The sequence below is a fragment of the Notothenia rossii genome (assembly GCF_949606895.1).
Source record: "Notothenia rossii genome assembly, chromosome: 6".
Classification (NCBI taxonomy): Eukaryota; Metazoa; Chordata; class Actinopteri; order Perciformes; family Nototheniidae; genus Notothenia; species Notothenia rossii.
This window is the reverse complement of record NC_136909.1, coordinates 74,699,574-74,716,014: the sequence shown is the minus strand read 5'-3', so window position 1 is coordinate 74,716,014 and position 16,441 is coordinate 74,699,574. Positions and strand designations below refer to the sequence as shown.

The window sequence follows — 16,441 nt, the reverse complement described above, 5'->3', positions numbered from 1 at the left end:
GATACACCCTCATAACCGCAGCTGTGTGTTTGTGTGCATTAAGTGTGTATGTGCGTTTGGTGGTGCACTTACACGTGTGTGTGTGTGTGTGTGTGTGTGTGTGTGTGTGTGTGTGTGTGTGTGTGTGTGTGTGTGTGTGTGTGTGTGTGTGTGTGTGTGTGTGTGTGTGTGTGTGTGTGTGTGTGTGTGTGTGTGTGTGTGTGTGTGTGTGTGTGTGTGTGTGTGTGTGTGTGTGTGTGTGTGTGTGTGTGTGTGTGTGTGTGTGTGTGTGTGTGTGTGTGTGTGTGTGTGTGGCGCAGTGCTTTTCTTCTTTTGTGCTGGCATGTTGTCTTGCTGTCTTCCCTGTCAGCTCATAGCCTGGCACCTGCTCTCATGTTCCTAATTAGTCTCATTTAATTAATTATATTCTACAGCACATCTCCTCTCTGTTCACATGCAGTGTATTTCTGTAGGTCTCACTCCCATCCTTATATTATTCTAATTCTTTACACTTTATATCCCATAAAACGAATATCCATGTGTGAGTGGAATGAGAGGCAGATGAGGTTGTCTTAAAGCTTCAGTAGTATCGTCATTGAATCAAACTCTCTTTTAATACCTCATACAATATATGTTTGTATGTTATCATACTTTTTAAAAACCTGCACCTCAGAACTTTTCCACCTTCCAAATGTTATGCTAAATGAGCGGTTTTGCCCGTGAGACACGCTGACAACCAGCTGACTCACAGACAGAATCTCTTCAGTAAGCTGCAGGAAAACAAGTCAAGTTTCAAGCATGGTGAGTAAACAGAAATCAGGAAAGCACTTTACCTTTGACAGCTAAGCACCTCTTTCTTCTCTGTTAGCTTTTCTGTTCCATTTGTCAGGTTCACTTGGCTTGTATGCCTGTGTTGTCTATTAGGTGTATTTTCACTGTGCTTAGCACTACAAGACTGAATTGAAATGAATGGGAGCGAGAGAGTTTATTAGCCTCCAGAGTCCCTGGAGTTTGTCAAGCTTAAAATACACTAAAATATCTGATGAGGAAGAAGCATTGATCATTTATATTAAAATCACCTTTTTGTTGCTTGAGTTGTGATGATTCCTTGAACCAAGTGACACTACGAAGAGGGCATCCAAGGTACACCAGCCCATCAATGAATAACATTGGAAATAGCGTTGAATTTCACTTCCTGTTGTCAGAGAAGAGGGGCAGTCAGTAGCAGGCAGCCTCCCAGCTGCCCTTCATCCCGTGTTTTCCACTAGAGGATCCTGGGCTTAAAGAAAAGATGCTGTTAATAATTCAGAGCCTTCATGAACACCACCCAACACCGCCACAAAAGACAAGATCCAACTTTTGGCAAAGCCATTGCTGCAGCGGGCCGATTGTGTTTCCTTGTGTACCGCGCTGTACGTTGACCATATGGACATCATAATCACCCGTGGGATGAATCAGCAGATTCTTGATCTGGAGCCCAAAATCACACAACACCTTAATTAGCTGGTGTTGATATCGCCCTTCACAGTGCTAATTTGTCACCGCCAACAAAACAGCTTCTGGCAGGCACAGTTCTGATGAATTTATTCCACACTGCTAAGGAAACAGAGATGAAGCCCTTGAGATGACAAATATTTGGGAGTAAAATCCCTCCTGACAGGTAGCTGTACGTGGCAAAGCATTTATTCTATCAACAAAGATTTCACATGCAACCATGTTACATATCATCCTCCAATTATGAGGGTACATGAGTTTGACTTGCTTATATCCTGAATAATAATATGCAGCCATCATTAAATTATTTGAACTATGTTTATTCTCAATGACATGTAGTTCCCGATAAGGTGTAAATAATTGCTGCCCTCCTTGGGAGGCGTAGCCACCATGAAGCAGAGAGTTGAAAAGGTCAGACGTGTTCTGCACGCCAGCTCCAAAATGGTTTATTAGCATCCCAACGACATATTCAGGAGATCGTCGGAGACATAATTACCTGGATAAGGTACGGATGAATATTGTATTTGGGGGAGAAGGCAAGGTTGGTTGGATATTGGCTTTGTCTCCATTAACCTGGAGCGCGGTGTTAAAGGATCTGTTTGTGGAGAGAAAATGACAGGGAGTCGGGCTGACGGGGCTGGACTGAGACAGTTAAAGGCCCCTCGCTGCATAGGATAATTAATAAATAAAATACCAGGGGAGCCCCTGCCATGCCTTCGTCTATGACAGGGGCTGTCTCCAGTGCGCTAAAGCATTAAATGACCAATTTCTGTCAGACTAACTTCCACCACGCTCTCTCTCTCCCTCTCCTTTTCTTTCTCCCTCTCTCTTTTGCTTGCCCTCTCGTCTCCACTACACTCACCCCTCTTTCCCCTCTCTCCCTCGCTTCCTCGTTTTCTGAAGTGGGGCTACTTTGCTCTCTTTGCACTGAGTTTTTCAGCGACTGATGGCTCTAGTTCATTTCTGCTGAATTAATTGGTCCCTGAATGAATTCTGTTGACAGGGCAATTCATCATGTGTTTGGCCTGACAGTGACTGGGTGTTGGGTAGGGGAGGGGGTAGAGGCGTCCGGGAGTGAGTGTGTGTATGTGTGTGTTGGGGGGGATGTAGCGGTGTGGGGAGCCAGTCAGAGGTGGTGGGGGTTGCTGATTGTGGTCTCCCACTTTTCTTTCTCCCCTCTTTGCCTCATCTCCTCATCTTCTTCTTCCCACTTGAGCTGCAGCAGGCTGGATGCTCGTGTTGCAAAACAGTATCAAAACAGTTTGGACTCAAACAATCCCCCCCCTCCTCAGACTGGGCTTCTGTCAGACAGGAGACCCTCTCTCAGCTTGAAGGGGTCACGCGGGTCAATGCTACCCCATTTTACACATTTTGGCCTTTTGTTATGTCCTTACACACTTCCTCCCCAACCTAGAATCCCTCCCCACCACTTGATGTACTCACACAAACACCATCTCTCAGCTCCTAAGCCCCTTTGGAGAGTGACATAATCAGGTAGCGAGGCATATTTGGTGCTTAATTACACAACGTGTCGCACAATGGCCATTCAAAACGATAATTTAGCTCCTGAAGGGAAATTGCTCTGCGCTGGTGAGTGATCTAACTGGGATGGGAATGGTATTATAGCATATAGTTGGCAGATAAGGCCTGGGTTGAGGAACGCAGCAATTGGGTTTCTCCAGACAGCTCTGCGGCTTCTCATTATTCTAATTGAGAACCATGCTACAGTACAGGATGCACACAGAGCCCGAGCATCCTTTGAGCTTGAACATGGAGGCAACCTCTTTAGGCAATGCAGAGTCAATCAATGCTCACTCATTACAAACATCACAAAGTCATGTTCTTGTCGCCTGGATGGTCTCGCCCGCCAACAGTGAAAATAACCTCATAATCATCGTTCTGTCAGGACCAGGATCATCAGAGACCGGGCTTGAACTCTCTGACACCCCTGCCACACTGAAATAATTTTAATATGAGATGATGATTTATTTCTACAAGGACATTTTCACAAAACCTTTGTTTCAATTTAAAACCTGTTCATTCTTGGACCAGGGTGATAAACACGCAGTTGCTTCTTCAGGGACAATTTAATATCTATATTCACTTTCGAGTTCAAACAACATAACTTGTTTCAACATATAAAGTAGCTTCATATTATACCTCTGGATGGCTGTAATGCTGCCTCTTCTCAACCTAAATCCATTTGGGATTAACAGAGTTAACGAAGGCGGCGTTGTGAACAATACAGCGACCGTGCAGCCACTAATTAGAGCCGCTTCTAATGAGGGCTCGTTGATTGACACAGCAGGGTTGGCCTCTCCCCTCGCCTGCATCAACTATGACAGCCACATGATGAGGCTGATGACAGGCTCCCATGCAGGCAGATGACAGGACGTCACTGCCAGACCACCAGCGCTCCTCGTCTCTGAACAATACCGTGCTCGTGTCTCACCTCCAGATTCATGGAGCCTCGCTCTCTCATGGTGTGGAGGTTAACACAAAGAGAAATCACTACATATTAAATTCTAGGTGTTCTCACTCTTCTTGTCACTGTGTATTGTGTTTAAAGAAAATACACTGTTTATCCCTGAAAAAGTAACACAACAACCAAGAAATACCCAATTACGATTAAAAGTCTTCTATTTGAAAGTTAAGTATATTTATATTTGTAGGTATAAAAATGATAAACTATTTGACTGCTGTGGTTACTTGAGTCTCATGTGTCACTCTATTGCATTGTTACAATTAACGCATCAGTGCATTGTATTTTACTGCCCCAGGTGCAGCTAGTTGTACCTGCTTTATCTACTGTTTGGTAATTAGGTCCTGTGGTTGCCAGAGTGACAAGGTAACTGGATAAGTTTACCTCTTTGGCCCTTGAATAGTTACTAATGGATCATTTAAATCATCTGAGAAGTTTAAAAATAATTTAGGTTTAACGGCTTATAATTCATACAAAAACCTATGACAAGGGACTTTGCTTTTTGTTGTTTTGTTTCATAATTTATAAGCCAATCATTTATATATATTTAGTGGAAATGCTTTGTGAAAAAAGAACCAGTTATACAAGAGATATCATGGGATATGAAGTACACAAGTAGTATTTTCCACCACTGGTGCTGGTTCATTGAATTAGAAATGCTAAGAAAAAAGTGAATTTAATATGTATTTAGTGCAACATCTCGATGTCTGAATAAAACGCAAACTTCGCAAGGAATTGCTTCAGACTGTGTCCATCTACCAGCTCTTTACAATGGGCTTATTTCACTGTATATATTACCAGTGACAGACATGAATCATGGCAAAAGAGGCCTAGCTGTAGGGCATCACCAAGCCAAGTTGACAATGAGGGTGAAGTGTTTGAGTAAATCTTGCGCGAGGCCCATTGGCCCCCGTGGCAGGGCCTCTCTGAGTGGGGTTTGAGAAGCCCCGAGGATGACAGGTGCTTCTCGTAATGCCTAACTGATGAGAGCCAATCAGTGCGCCCCATTCTGCTGGTGTGTGTCTCCTCTCCTGTTGTTGTCATCTGGCCCGCTAAAGTAAAGATGAGCTTGACAGACAGATGCATCCGGGTTCACAGTTTATTGGTTTCAACAAGAGAGCCAGATATGCCAATTTAGACAGGGTTGTGACAAAAAAGTTCCCATCTAAATGGAATAATTTTACCACTGGGAATTCTCAGCTGGGAGAGGAGAGAGTTTAAGTGTGTATGTGTGTATGTGTGTGTGTGTGTTTTATCTTTTAACAAGGCCTGAATGACAAACACATAGGACAGTTAGGGGGCTGACAGAAACACTAGCTTTTGATGCTTCACAGGGGATCCATGAAATAAACAATAGGCAGAGGAAGCAGTGAAATTGAATTATAACAATTGTGTGTTCCAGAGTAGAGCGTTTAGAGAGGAGAAGGGGTAGCAGCAGTGTGGTATGGCAGGATGAAACCAATGCATCATTAAATGTACTTGAGTCTAAAGCCGGGGCAACGCTCTCCTGCCTCTCCAACTGTCCCGCTTATTTGTTTCCCCCTCTACTCTCTCCTTTTATTTTTTTCAACATTTTCTCTTTTTCCGTATGTCTTGCACACAAACACAGATGTGTTAACATAATGCAATTGTTCCTTTTTACTGTAGGAGACTTTTAACAGGAATCATAATCTATAACATTTCTACAGATAGACACTCAAGCAACGTGCTCAGCATTTGTTTCTGTATTTCATATTTGAGAGCTGTAACCCGTATGAGTGCCTTCTAGTCCTCATAAAACCAAACATCAATACACCGGCAGCAGGAAACCTTGAACTCTGAATCATTTTCTTATGGGGTTAATAATGAGGGGACACCGAGTCAACGACTGACATATAAAAGAATTTATTTCTCATGTGCACAAAAAGAATTGGAACAGAACTGAAACAGAACAATGATTGAGGCCACAAGGCTTTCTGTATAGATTTTCATCAGAAATCCTTTTTATGTCCATGACACTTCTCCTGTATCATCTTTACAACAGCAGAAGACCCTTTCCTTTAGAGGTGCTCCGCTTCCTAAAGCAAAGACTCCGCCTGAATGACGGTGGCTTGCACTCTGCGCCAGTGTTTCATTTTCACATATGTCGAGCTACATGTACACAGAAATAGGCAAATCCCAAGTGCAATTTGTAGAGGATAGCTTCTCCTGAAGAGCAGGGCCGCTGTTTCTCTGTTAACTGGTGCCCTCTGCAACCACAGTTAACCCTGGTGCCAGATGATGTATTTGCTAGTGTAGAATTAAAGTAAACTTCATGTTGGATGCCTTTTGCTAAAGCGTTGTATTGGCGGAGGGAGTGATGGGAGCAAGGAGAGATGGGTGACTGGTAATAAGTGTGGATGTGTTTCTACACATGGAGCCACAGATGACTGTAATTTGGATTAACATAATGATCACAACATCTACTAACAGCAAACAGGACAATATCTTTGATTGTTGCCAAGGACTTCAGTTTGATCGCTTCCTCATTTAAGGGAATTTGTGAAATGAGAGAGAAACCATTTCACACTGGAGGTCTTTTGTTCTTGTTCATTTATATGCTGTTCTCCATGGGGATTACTTATTCTGAGCCCAACAACAACAGATGATACAGAAAGCCATTAAACTCATTGCATAGTGACATAAAACATTATCATGACATTACCATGAAAAAAAAATCAAATGACAAAGACAACCTATGTGATGTTAGCATCTGGAACCTGCTGCTACAGCATGTGTAGCCACAGGTCATACAGTAGTTATGCCTTTCCTCAGAGCACAACATTACATTAAGACACAAATGTAATGTATTTTTTCAGTTTGAATATCTACAAAGGGAGCCAGTACATTAGTATGATATGCTGCGCGTGTGTGTGATATTATTTACAGAGAAGAATTGTCTTCACATTATTCACAAACCATTCTACAAAGCAGCATTTTGTTGCAACTGACGGAGTATTGAGTAACTGAATTTCACCTTTTTCATTACAGTCATATGCATCATGTTGTTCGACCGTTAAAAGGTCACGGCATACATGTTCAGTGTTGACTACTCATTTAAAAGATAATACTGCTTTATTTATGCATACATATACTGTAAATAAAATATTAAATATCAAACTAAGTCTTTGGCAAATGTAGTTAATAGTACATTCACAAAATATTTCCCAAAAAGCAAACTGAATCAGTTTTTCCTTTCAGTCCCTATGGAGAGTAGAACGTAAATCAAGGAGGGTTGTGAATATGTGTTTGTAAAGGCAATTCATTTTGTTGAACAGGCATGAATTTGCGTTGAAAGAACAGGCTTGTAAGGCAATTGTTGAAGCTAATTTACAGTTAGTTTGCTCAACTGCAAACAGCTTTCTAAACAGTGTAGGCATCTAGTGGTACGACTAAGAAGCTGAATGGAGTATAACCCAGGAGAATTGAATTTGTTCATGTAGCCATAGGGATGAGGCTTCAAAGTCCTCAGAAAAATTGAAAGCATTGCTTTTACTCAGAAAAGGATGTTCCCACATGTCTGTCTGCTTTGTGCTTTTACAACTAAACTATCCAACATAAAAAGTTTGAACTTATGTTTTCAAATGGTAGGTTAATTTAACTTAATGTTAAGTGACAGTACCAAATCAAATAAATAAGCAGAGGATATAGTGCAAAAAAAGAGCAAAGGACGATCATGCATTGACATGGACATGACTGGAAAATGAGAGAAAGGTGAGAACTACTCTTTGATAGCCTTTTTCTTACATTAAAAAACAGAAACAGAACAAATAAATTAAAGTATTTCAAATTCTGGCGAGACCATTTTTGTGGTCACCATGTTTTTAATACTTTGCAAAATGATTTACATTTTTACATCTGATTGTTTGCCACAGGGAGTGTGATGTTGCCATTGGTCTATATAGGGTCAGTAAACGTTGTAGGACATGCTGTGTTAGGCTGATGATGTCAGTGGGACAGGAGAAATGGGAGCAGAAGACGTAGTCAAAGCACCAGAGTAAAGCCCTCGAAACACTGCTTTAAGACGCTGCATCGTCAAGCTATGGGACCATTGCCATTTCCCCTGGACTTCTCTCTTAAGAGCAGAAAAATACTGCGGTTCATCACAAAAAAGGAAAGTGAGGATCCATGAATAAAATAACAACAACAACAACAGCAACAGAGAAACAAAAATAAAAACCCACAACATTTTTTTCCACATGGTATTCTTCACACTGTTTTTCTTCAATTTATATTTTATAATATATATATTTATATAATCTCTTAAAGTCATTCTGGAAGTGTTCGGGCCTTTGAGAGAGTGAGGGCATGATGGGTGGGCTCTGAACGCCCCGCAGGCCATTTTGACCCAAAGTGTGTGACGCTGAAGCTGGGCGAGATGCAGCGGCGTTGACCTCGCCGATCCTTCCTCCACATCGTGTAACGTCACAGGGTTTCCTTTAGGATTCCACCACGCTTCCCTTTGACCTCAGTGTTTCTCAGACATGGACAATATGGAGGCCATATCCCTGGCCCTGCAGTTTGAGATGGTCTCCATAGTAACTAGTGGCGGTCGTAGGCCGTGGCAGCAGTGGGTGGTGCGGAGCCACGGGACGCGGCACTATAATAATAAGGGGAACCTGAAAGTTAACAGAAGAACGAGCCGTTGGAAACCACGAGGCCAAACATCATGTAGGACATGAGAATATATAGAGCCTGGAGATTTATTTATATTATAAAAATGTTAAAGAATGTTGGAAGGTTTCTTACTTAGTAATGCTGGATTGCTGAACCGCCATCCATCGTTGTATGTGGTGTATTGTGGATGAGAGTAAGGGTTTCCAGAAAAGTCGCCTCCTAGAAAACAGATCAATAAATACAAACATTAGCAAAGAGCTTACAAATTAAATGACAGACAGCTTTCTTAAAATATTACACTTTTATAGAAGCCTTAACACCGAGTCACATTCCAGGTCTATGACAATGTTGTCACTCGATAATGCTGCGTTTTTATCCTAGCTGCTTGCATAGCTTGTCTCCTCGGTCCCTTCAGGTGAATTGATTGTTTTATTAATCCTTTGTTAGTCTTTAGGATTTCCTTTATTTTTTCCTTAAGTGAGGACTGCATTGCTTTTCCCCTACTTTTTAAGCGATGAGGCTTCGCTTCAAAAATCCCTAATAGGTTCTTCGAGACTCTCATTCGCTCTTTGTCCTCCCTGTGCGGGTCGTGGTGGAAAGGACGGGAGGCTGAGGGGATTTTGGAGAGTGATGCTTAGGGTCCACAGGTTTCCTTCTTTTACGACACTATAAAAGCTTTATTTGAAGCTGCTGAGGAATGGCCTTTGCTTTAACAGTGTTTGGGGCCAGTCAATAAATCTTAGTCATTCCCCGCCAGATGAAAAAAAAAATGCAACCTCTGGATTAAAAACACAGCTGTGCTTGTGTGCTAGTATGATCCATAAGCACTCTACAATAGTATACATTTAGATTTCAGCTTTTACCTCCTTGTATTCCTTAAAATGTCTGTGTCGTTCACAGTGGACTCACTTGTAAATACTGCACGCCTGCTTTGATTATTGGTTACTGTGATAGGTACACGTCTCCGAGCGATAAAAGGAATTGTGTTTTCAGTTGTTTGGAGGAGAGATCTACACATGCTGCCAGCTATAGCATCCCCAGTGCTGGTCGTGTAACTTGAGCTCATCCCTGAGAGAGATAGTGATTTAAATATTTACAGGCCCTCCACGCCTCTGTGTTTTGACCCTTAACTGTTTGCTGTGAACCTGAACTGCAGGTTAAGTAGAGGGGAAAGAGATACGCTCTGCAGCCCTGGGTGTCCGGGGAGGCGAGGAGAGGAGCAAAAGCAGTGTTTATCGACGGGGCTGGTGCGAGTGCACCGTGTGGACACGGCGGAGGTAATGAGCGCTGGGAGCTGGAGTGTAACTGAGAGGAACTGTCCTATCACACGGCCACTGATTGTGGTGATCGTCTATCGAGTTCATCTAATGTCCTCGTCCGCAGACGCTAACCACACGCTAACCGCAGTCTAACAAAGCTATAACAAGCTCTCTTGAATCCTTTGAGTCAAGAGCAAGGCCTTGAGGTTTCTTCAGTAATTCAAAGAGTGATTTTTTGTTGTATGTGTTACATGCACACTTTTAGAGACATCACAGAGAAGTATTACTACTTGTTTAGCTTAAAGTGACCTCACCAAGATCAACTGAAGGGGACTACCTACTGAAAATAAAAGCTGTAAGATTAAAATGAATGGCATCATAAAAAGGGAGTAGTGGTACCTACCAGGAACCATTCCAGCGAGTGTGGAGGTGGGGTAGCTGCCTTGCCCAGTGGGGGGGACGTGAGGCGGGTAGCCAGGTAGGGTGGTACTGGCCATGTCTCGACCTGCAGGCACAAAGGAGGGAAATTATTTACATGATGCTTGAACGCAGAAAAGTTCAGTATGAATATTTATTTTCTATTTATACTTGATGGTTCAGCTTAAGCATTTCCATCAGGTTTTATAAGAAAATTGAATTCAATGTTTCAACCACGATACTTGATATCACCAAAGTAAGGTAATAGCATATAGTGAAGAAAATAACAAGCAAAGACAAGCCACTTGCTGTCACATTGTATAACAGCATTTCATTTCTCATTGTATGCAAGTTAAATCGTTCACAAGTAATAAACAGGAAAACAAATACGTAAACTGTTGCTCTGCTTATCTGGGGTTTCAAGGGGCTGGACATTGCATTGGGTGAAAGGTGCTCCCCAAACAGGTCCCCAGTCCATATCACAATGCAATTATTGCGTATGTGCTATTTTGAGGAAAGTCGCGGAATAGTTTTTTATGCAGAAATCGTATATTTGTAAAGGACATATACCAACTTTCTGAGCAGCTTTTGAAAGTGACAAAAGCATTGAACCACATGGTTGTTTAAGTAACAGTGACCGGGTAAGACAGGATAAGGGGACACACAGGACAGGGACATGCGGGTCCAAAGCAGCATCAGCCTTAAGTCTCAGCCTCTAGAAACTCTCCCCCCCCCCCCCCCCTTTTTGGCCCCCTCCAGCCCCTCAGACCTTGGGCCTGTCACGAGGCTGAAGGGACTTGGAGGCCCATTGTTAACCCGAGAGGGGGATAGAACATGTGCTGTTAATGAGGGGCAAACAGTCAGTTTCACTCCTGTAGACAAAACAGTGAGGCCTCAAAGCATGATGGGATTGATGGCTTTGCAACGTGAGAGGTGGATGCTTCAATTTACATCTACTAAATTATCAAAAATGATCAACTAAAATAGAGAGCTTGATTTGATTTTGATCTGGCTGCAGGGCCTTATGGGTAAAGTTGTACCTGCTATAAAAGGCTGGCGGGCATATTGGCTGTAGCGGGGGCCGTGGGTATGGGCAGGGTAGCTGGGAGTAGAGGAGGGGGTGAAGGGGGCAAATGATGCCTCATGGGGCTCTCGCTTTAGGCACATGGAAGGTGGATATGATGGGTGAGAGTCTGCCAGGTGGAAAACAAGAAAAAAAAAAAATAGAAATGATGTAGACATGCAAATCCACACTATACTATACATACTTTCACTTCAGCAACTCAGATGGATGTAGGGATGAATGTATAGCTGTTTGAATGTCCAACAACTAAAATAAAAAATATTTGCCAACGCAAATCAAGTAAGCAGCATACGTGTTTTCTAGATTTGTCTTGCATAGCCGAACACTACAACAGTGCAATTAATCAAACCGAGACGAGACTCCATATCTCTACAGATTTCTGATATGAATGAAAAATAAAAGATGAGGAGCAGTAAAAGAGCAATTGCTACTTTACCCTCCTGGGACCCAGCCCATTGAAAATGTAGTGGACATTTTGTTAACATGCATATCCTTTTACTGTTTTGAGCTACTCTATCAATCCCTGATGTACTGTACAGAGGACATCCTGGTCTTTCCAGTGATATGTCATTGGTTAAAATTGCATGCTGGGAAGTTCCTCTTTCTTCTCATCCAAAATGGCTGGCATACCAAACAATTTTTTGTTGATGTGAGGAACTATATAATTAGTTCTGAAACGATTAAATAATTCAATTTTTGAAATAACAGCTCTTTTATAAATGTCCATTCTAGTGGACGTCAGGACCATCTTCATGGACTTCATGACTCAATATTGTTGCAGGAGACGGAACTGAAGCAGACATTTTCTGTACCAGATACAGTAGTTCAGGGAGATTCAGATTTTGAGTTCTCAGATGATGAGAGAGATGAGGATTTCACACCTGGGATAGAAGAGGGTCAAGAGGAAGGGGGGGAAAGATGCAGGAGGCTCCATGAGCGCACAGATACAGACAGAGAGACAGATAGGGACGAGCGGGAAAGACATGGCCCTCTGTGGACCAAGAGTAGCACGTATGTCTTATTGTTGTTTTTATTTTAAGTGGAGCCATGAAAAATGAGAATTGCCTCAGGAATGCCAGCTTTGTTTCTATGAGCATGGTCAAATGGAGACCACATCCATAAAACTAGTCAAGATGACCCTACAGCCCGTGCCGACTCGAGTCAATGAGGTACTTTTCCCAGTACATCGACTACAAAGCCTTTGAAGATCTGGATAGACCAAGAACCAAACTAGTTTTTTAGCCACCAAATAAACAGCAATGTTCAGATCAATTACTTATTTATATTTTAAATAAAGGTGAATGTATTATTGTATTAATATCACTCTATAACCATAATACGTTACATAGTCTATCTGTTCATTTTGGCTGTCTTTTCAAACTAAAATGGTCCTCACGTCCTCTACAGTGGACATACTGTAACATTTAAAAATTAAGTTAAATTAAAAAAAGTCTAAATTGCAGGATGTTTTTTTAACCCTAAATAGGTAGGAAATAAAAAATAAAGAAGATTGGAAAACATTTTCTTTCCTCGGTTCCCATGAACTTTTACTCTTTCACCAACTCAAGATGCAACATTTCATATGAATTCTGAATAGATAAGCAGTCGATTTGATCAATTACAAAGTATATAATAATAATCTCATATGCACGCAGCAGTAATTCATTCAGCTAAGTGGAAAGATACACCAGTGAAATTATGCAACAACACATCGCGCCTGATCAATCAAGCTCAAATGCCTAAAAAATTTCCCAAAGGTTCTGGGGAAAACAAACAACATAATCTCACGGCTGCTTTCTCACAACAAAATCACTCCCACAAATAACCAAACAACGGCTCGCAGACAGTTCAGAACTCTGCACTTTGATCTAATTTGGCTGATGAGTCTTGCCATCTTTCATTTCACCGGCTCTGCCTCTTGAACCTATGCAATCAATGTGAGCTCTGTCTCCGGCCTCGCCACGTCTGCCGTGAGCCCGTTCTGTTGGCTGGGGCCTGCAGGGAGAGATGGCTCTTTCCCGACATCATGATAGCCTCATTAGCTGCTTCCCCCATCATTGTCATTTTACAACAGGACTGTGTGTTACGATTCCTCATTAAGATAAGGACTGTTGTACGGAAGGGGGGAAAAAACCCTGTCAGCCCTATGAACCTAATGCCAGGGAACGTAAGCGACTGCTTTCCCATAGAAGTCTAAAGGAAGTTCTCCAAATCTCTTTGTCTTTGGGACGGCTGTAAATGGGGATTTAGACAGAGGTATTGCAATTACACAGAATACTTTCATCTTATTGAGACAAATAGCATTGTTATGGAGGACATTTTTGAACTTACGATCAAATCATTAAAAGCATGGTTGCCACAAAACTCTGGCATGAACAGAAATATTCTAATGAGAGGGCTTTGTATTTAATTGGATGGACCTAAAGTGTGTCACATGCACTGTACAAGTATGTCATGAATTTATTTGAAACAATGTCCGCATTTAGGAATGATTGCAAATGGCTGGCCCTCAGTAATGCTGTTCAGTTCATTATATCTCAAATGTACTCAGTTTTTAAAGTTAAAACAGCTTTCAAAAGTTACCCTGAGTTTGATCGGGGGGATAACAGTAAATTATTTTCGCGTTTGCCTAAAGCATTATATTTAACGAACAGCTTGATCAGCGTCATTACGATTTTGACAACAATCACAGCGAGCCTGAACCATAACAAAAAACATATGGTAGAAAAAGACATGTGCAACAAGTGTTGGCCTGAAAAACATAATCCAATGACAGTTTGTCACAGTTTTAAAAAGTGGATTGGGTTTGTGTTAAGTGAATCTTGCTCACACAATACAAACAAGTAGTTTTCTAAGGAGCAGTTACATTAATGTAAGTATGAATCTGCTTGGCCTACCAAACCGTTGGGACATTATTATGAACTTTAGTGAAAGACTTATGCTGCCAAACATGAAGCCTAGCACAGATCTGTTGACATTGGATCAGAGACTTCCTGCATGCTGTAGGCTTCTGTTTTCTCAGCGCCTGAGCAACCGTTGTCAAACAGACAGAGGTTACGACGCAACAACAACCGATACAAATGCTGCGTTCAAGACCACTGAACTCTGAAACTAATCAGACATGGTGTTGCTTATTGTCCTGGAGACGAGGCAGAGCCCAGGCAAAGGGAGCCTGTCAAATCACAGGCCCTGATGATGGAGATGGAAGATAAACTCAGGGTCCTTGGGGACTTTTCTCCCCAGCAAACACATCTCTGAGAGAGTGGAGACGCTATAGAGTTCTCCAACATCTGTCTCTGCTCCACCACTGATACACTGATACCACGTCTGCAGACCCCATCAACCATAGAAATGGACTGTTAAGAACCTACAATGGTCCTCGGAGTGATGCGTCCAGATATAGCTACAACAGCCTTCTCTCAAGTGAGCATTTCCTTTTTAAACACACACCAAGGAACTTCGGTGCGCAAACCATTTACTGAAGAACTCTTGTTTTCAAAAGGCTGACATTCAATCTGCAGAGAACTTTTTCCAATCCTACAGTATCTTCAAGATCACTATACTATACTATCACTAAAACTTGTGTCTTGTGTAGTAGTACGTACGGTCTGTAGAGGAGTCTAGACAAAATTAAACGTTACATTTTCCTTGATAGGGACACACATATTTCACCACTTGCACCAGAAATGAACAAATGAAAAGTAAATAAGTAAATAATATTAACATGGCCAAATAGCTTACATTCCCCATACACAGGACAGGGCATTCATTATCAAAAGTGTGTTCACAGGTTAGTGTGCTTTAGTTGGGGGGATGATATAAACATTAATTTGAGCCCGGGTCTGCAGGCGTTTACGATGCTGAGACACGCTGTTTGCCACCATGCCTCACACCAGGCAGCGCAGGTTAGGTGGTTGCTTGTTGTTTGCCACCCAGCAGCAAAAGGCTGTTACAGCCAAGTTATAAAAGGAGCTCAGTGTGGTGTACATTTCAGCTGGAAATAATATGTAATTAAGCATGAGGTTGTTCTCACCTCATCTGTACAGTTTTTTCTTGTCTCTCATAGGGAGAGAGAGAGGGATGTAAAAACATTGAATCTTCGCATCTGATAGAGACTGGACAGAGGGGTTCCCATTTACACTCAGCCCCCCACAGGCTCTGGTGGGAGTGATCATGTTGTAACAATTCTAAACTATGATTTGTTCTAAATATAAACTTGTGCAGGGATTACAAGTCAATGGATCTGCAGGACAATTTATGATGCCGTCTATTTTCAGGTATCAATGGAAAACTGGGCAGACACATACATGCTAGACCAGAGCCAGAGACCAGAGGTTAAACATGACATGCTGTTCTCTACCTGAACGCACTGAGCAGTGTGTTTTTCCAGTGAACACAGACACATACGCTTCTTCACAGCTTGTACACACCAGAAAGTTCACGGTTTTCTTTTTCACCCAGTATGCCACATTTGACAAATGCTTTATTTGTTGTACTTCTCTTAGTAGATGATAATTTCACTACAAATAGCTTTGACACTTTTTCAAATCTAAAGATTGTCATGGAAGGAGAACATCATTTGTCAAAGATTGGTGATTCACACTGAATCCCAGCGGTGCGTTTCAGTGCCCTAATTTGGCTGCCGCCCTCCTTCCTAGGTAACTGTCTCTTTCACACATACAGAGGACACAAAAGATGGCCGACATTGCTTTCCCTGGCGCCCTTGGAACGCAAAACTGAGCACTTCATTAATCATTCATCTTTAATAGATTATGCAAATTCCAGGACATAAAAATCAACAAGATCAATAACTGTATGCATTTTAATTGGGAGCAGAAAACATTTAAAGAATGAATATAATCGTGTGGCTCCATCCAGTATGAGAGCATAAGTTATTGATAATTGGATCCCAGCCTAAGTGAGGAAGGTAATTTAGCATTTTTCAGCCTTGGCATACATTCCTATTTACAGGGTTTGCTAATGGAAGAAAAAATAATATTATGCAGTGACAACCTACACCCAATCAAGTGCTTCATGCTTTGCTTTGCATAGTCGTTCAAATTAAGTAATAAAAGCTAACTGGAAATTACT

At 41.9% G+C, this 16,441-nt stretch overlaps 1 protein-coding gene and 1 long non-coding RNA gene across 8 annotated transcripts in view; one reads left to right on the top strand and one right to left on the bottom strand.

The window, feature by feature from the left end:
* LOC307042291 overlaps positions 1-16,441 on the top strand; it is a 52,401-nt gene that overhangs the window by 34,383 nt on the left and 1,577 nt on the right. The gene's annotated exons all lie outside the window — the stretch shown is intronic.
* Positions 5,859-16,441, bottom strand: part of pax2a (paired box 2a) — a 29,311-nt gene continuing 18,728 nt past the window's right edge. For 4 of the 7 annotated variants that reach the window (XM_079686094.1, XM_079686095.1, XM_079686091.1 and 1 more), the window contains 3 exons: positions 10,253-10,354; positions 8,723-8,809; positions 5,859-8,573 (listed from right to left, as the gene is read on the bottom strand). In XM_079686094.1, the coding sequence (XP_079542220.1) occupies positions 8,452-8,573; positions 8,723-8,809; positions 10,253-10,354 (311 nt within the window). In that variant the 3' untranslated portion in view covers positions 5,859-8,451. Of the gene's footprint in view, positions 8,593-8,722; positions 8,810-10,252; positions 10,355-16,441 lie in introns of all 7 variants that reach the window. The other 3 variants (XM_079686096.1, XM_079686097.1, XM_079686093.1) reach the window with 1 other exon arrangement.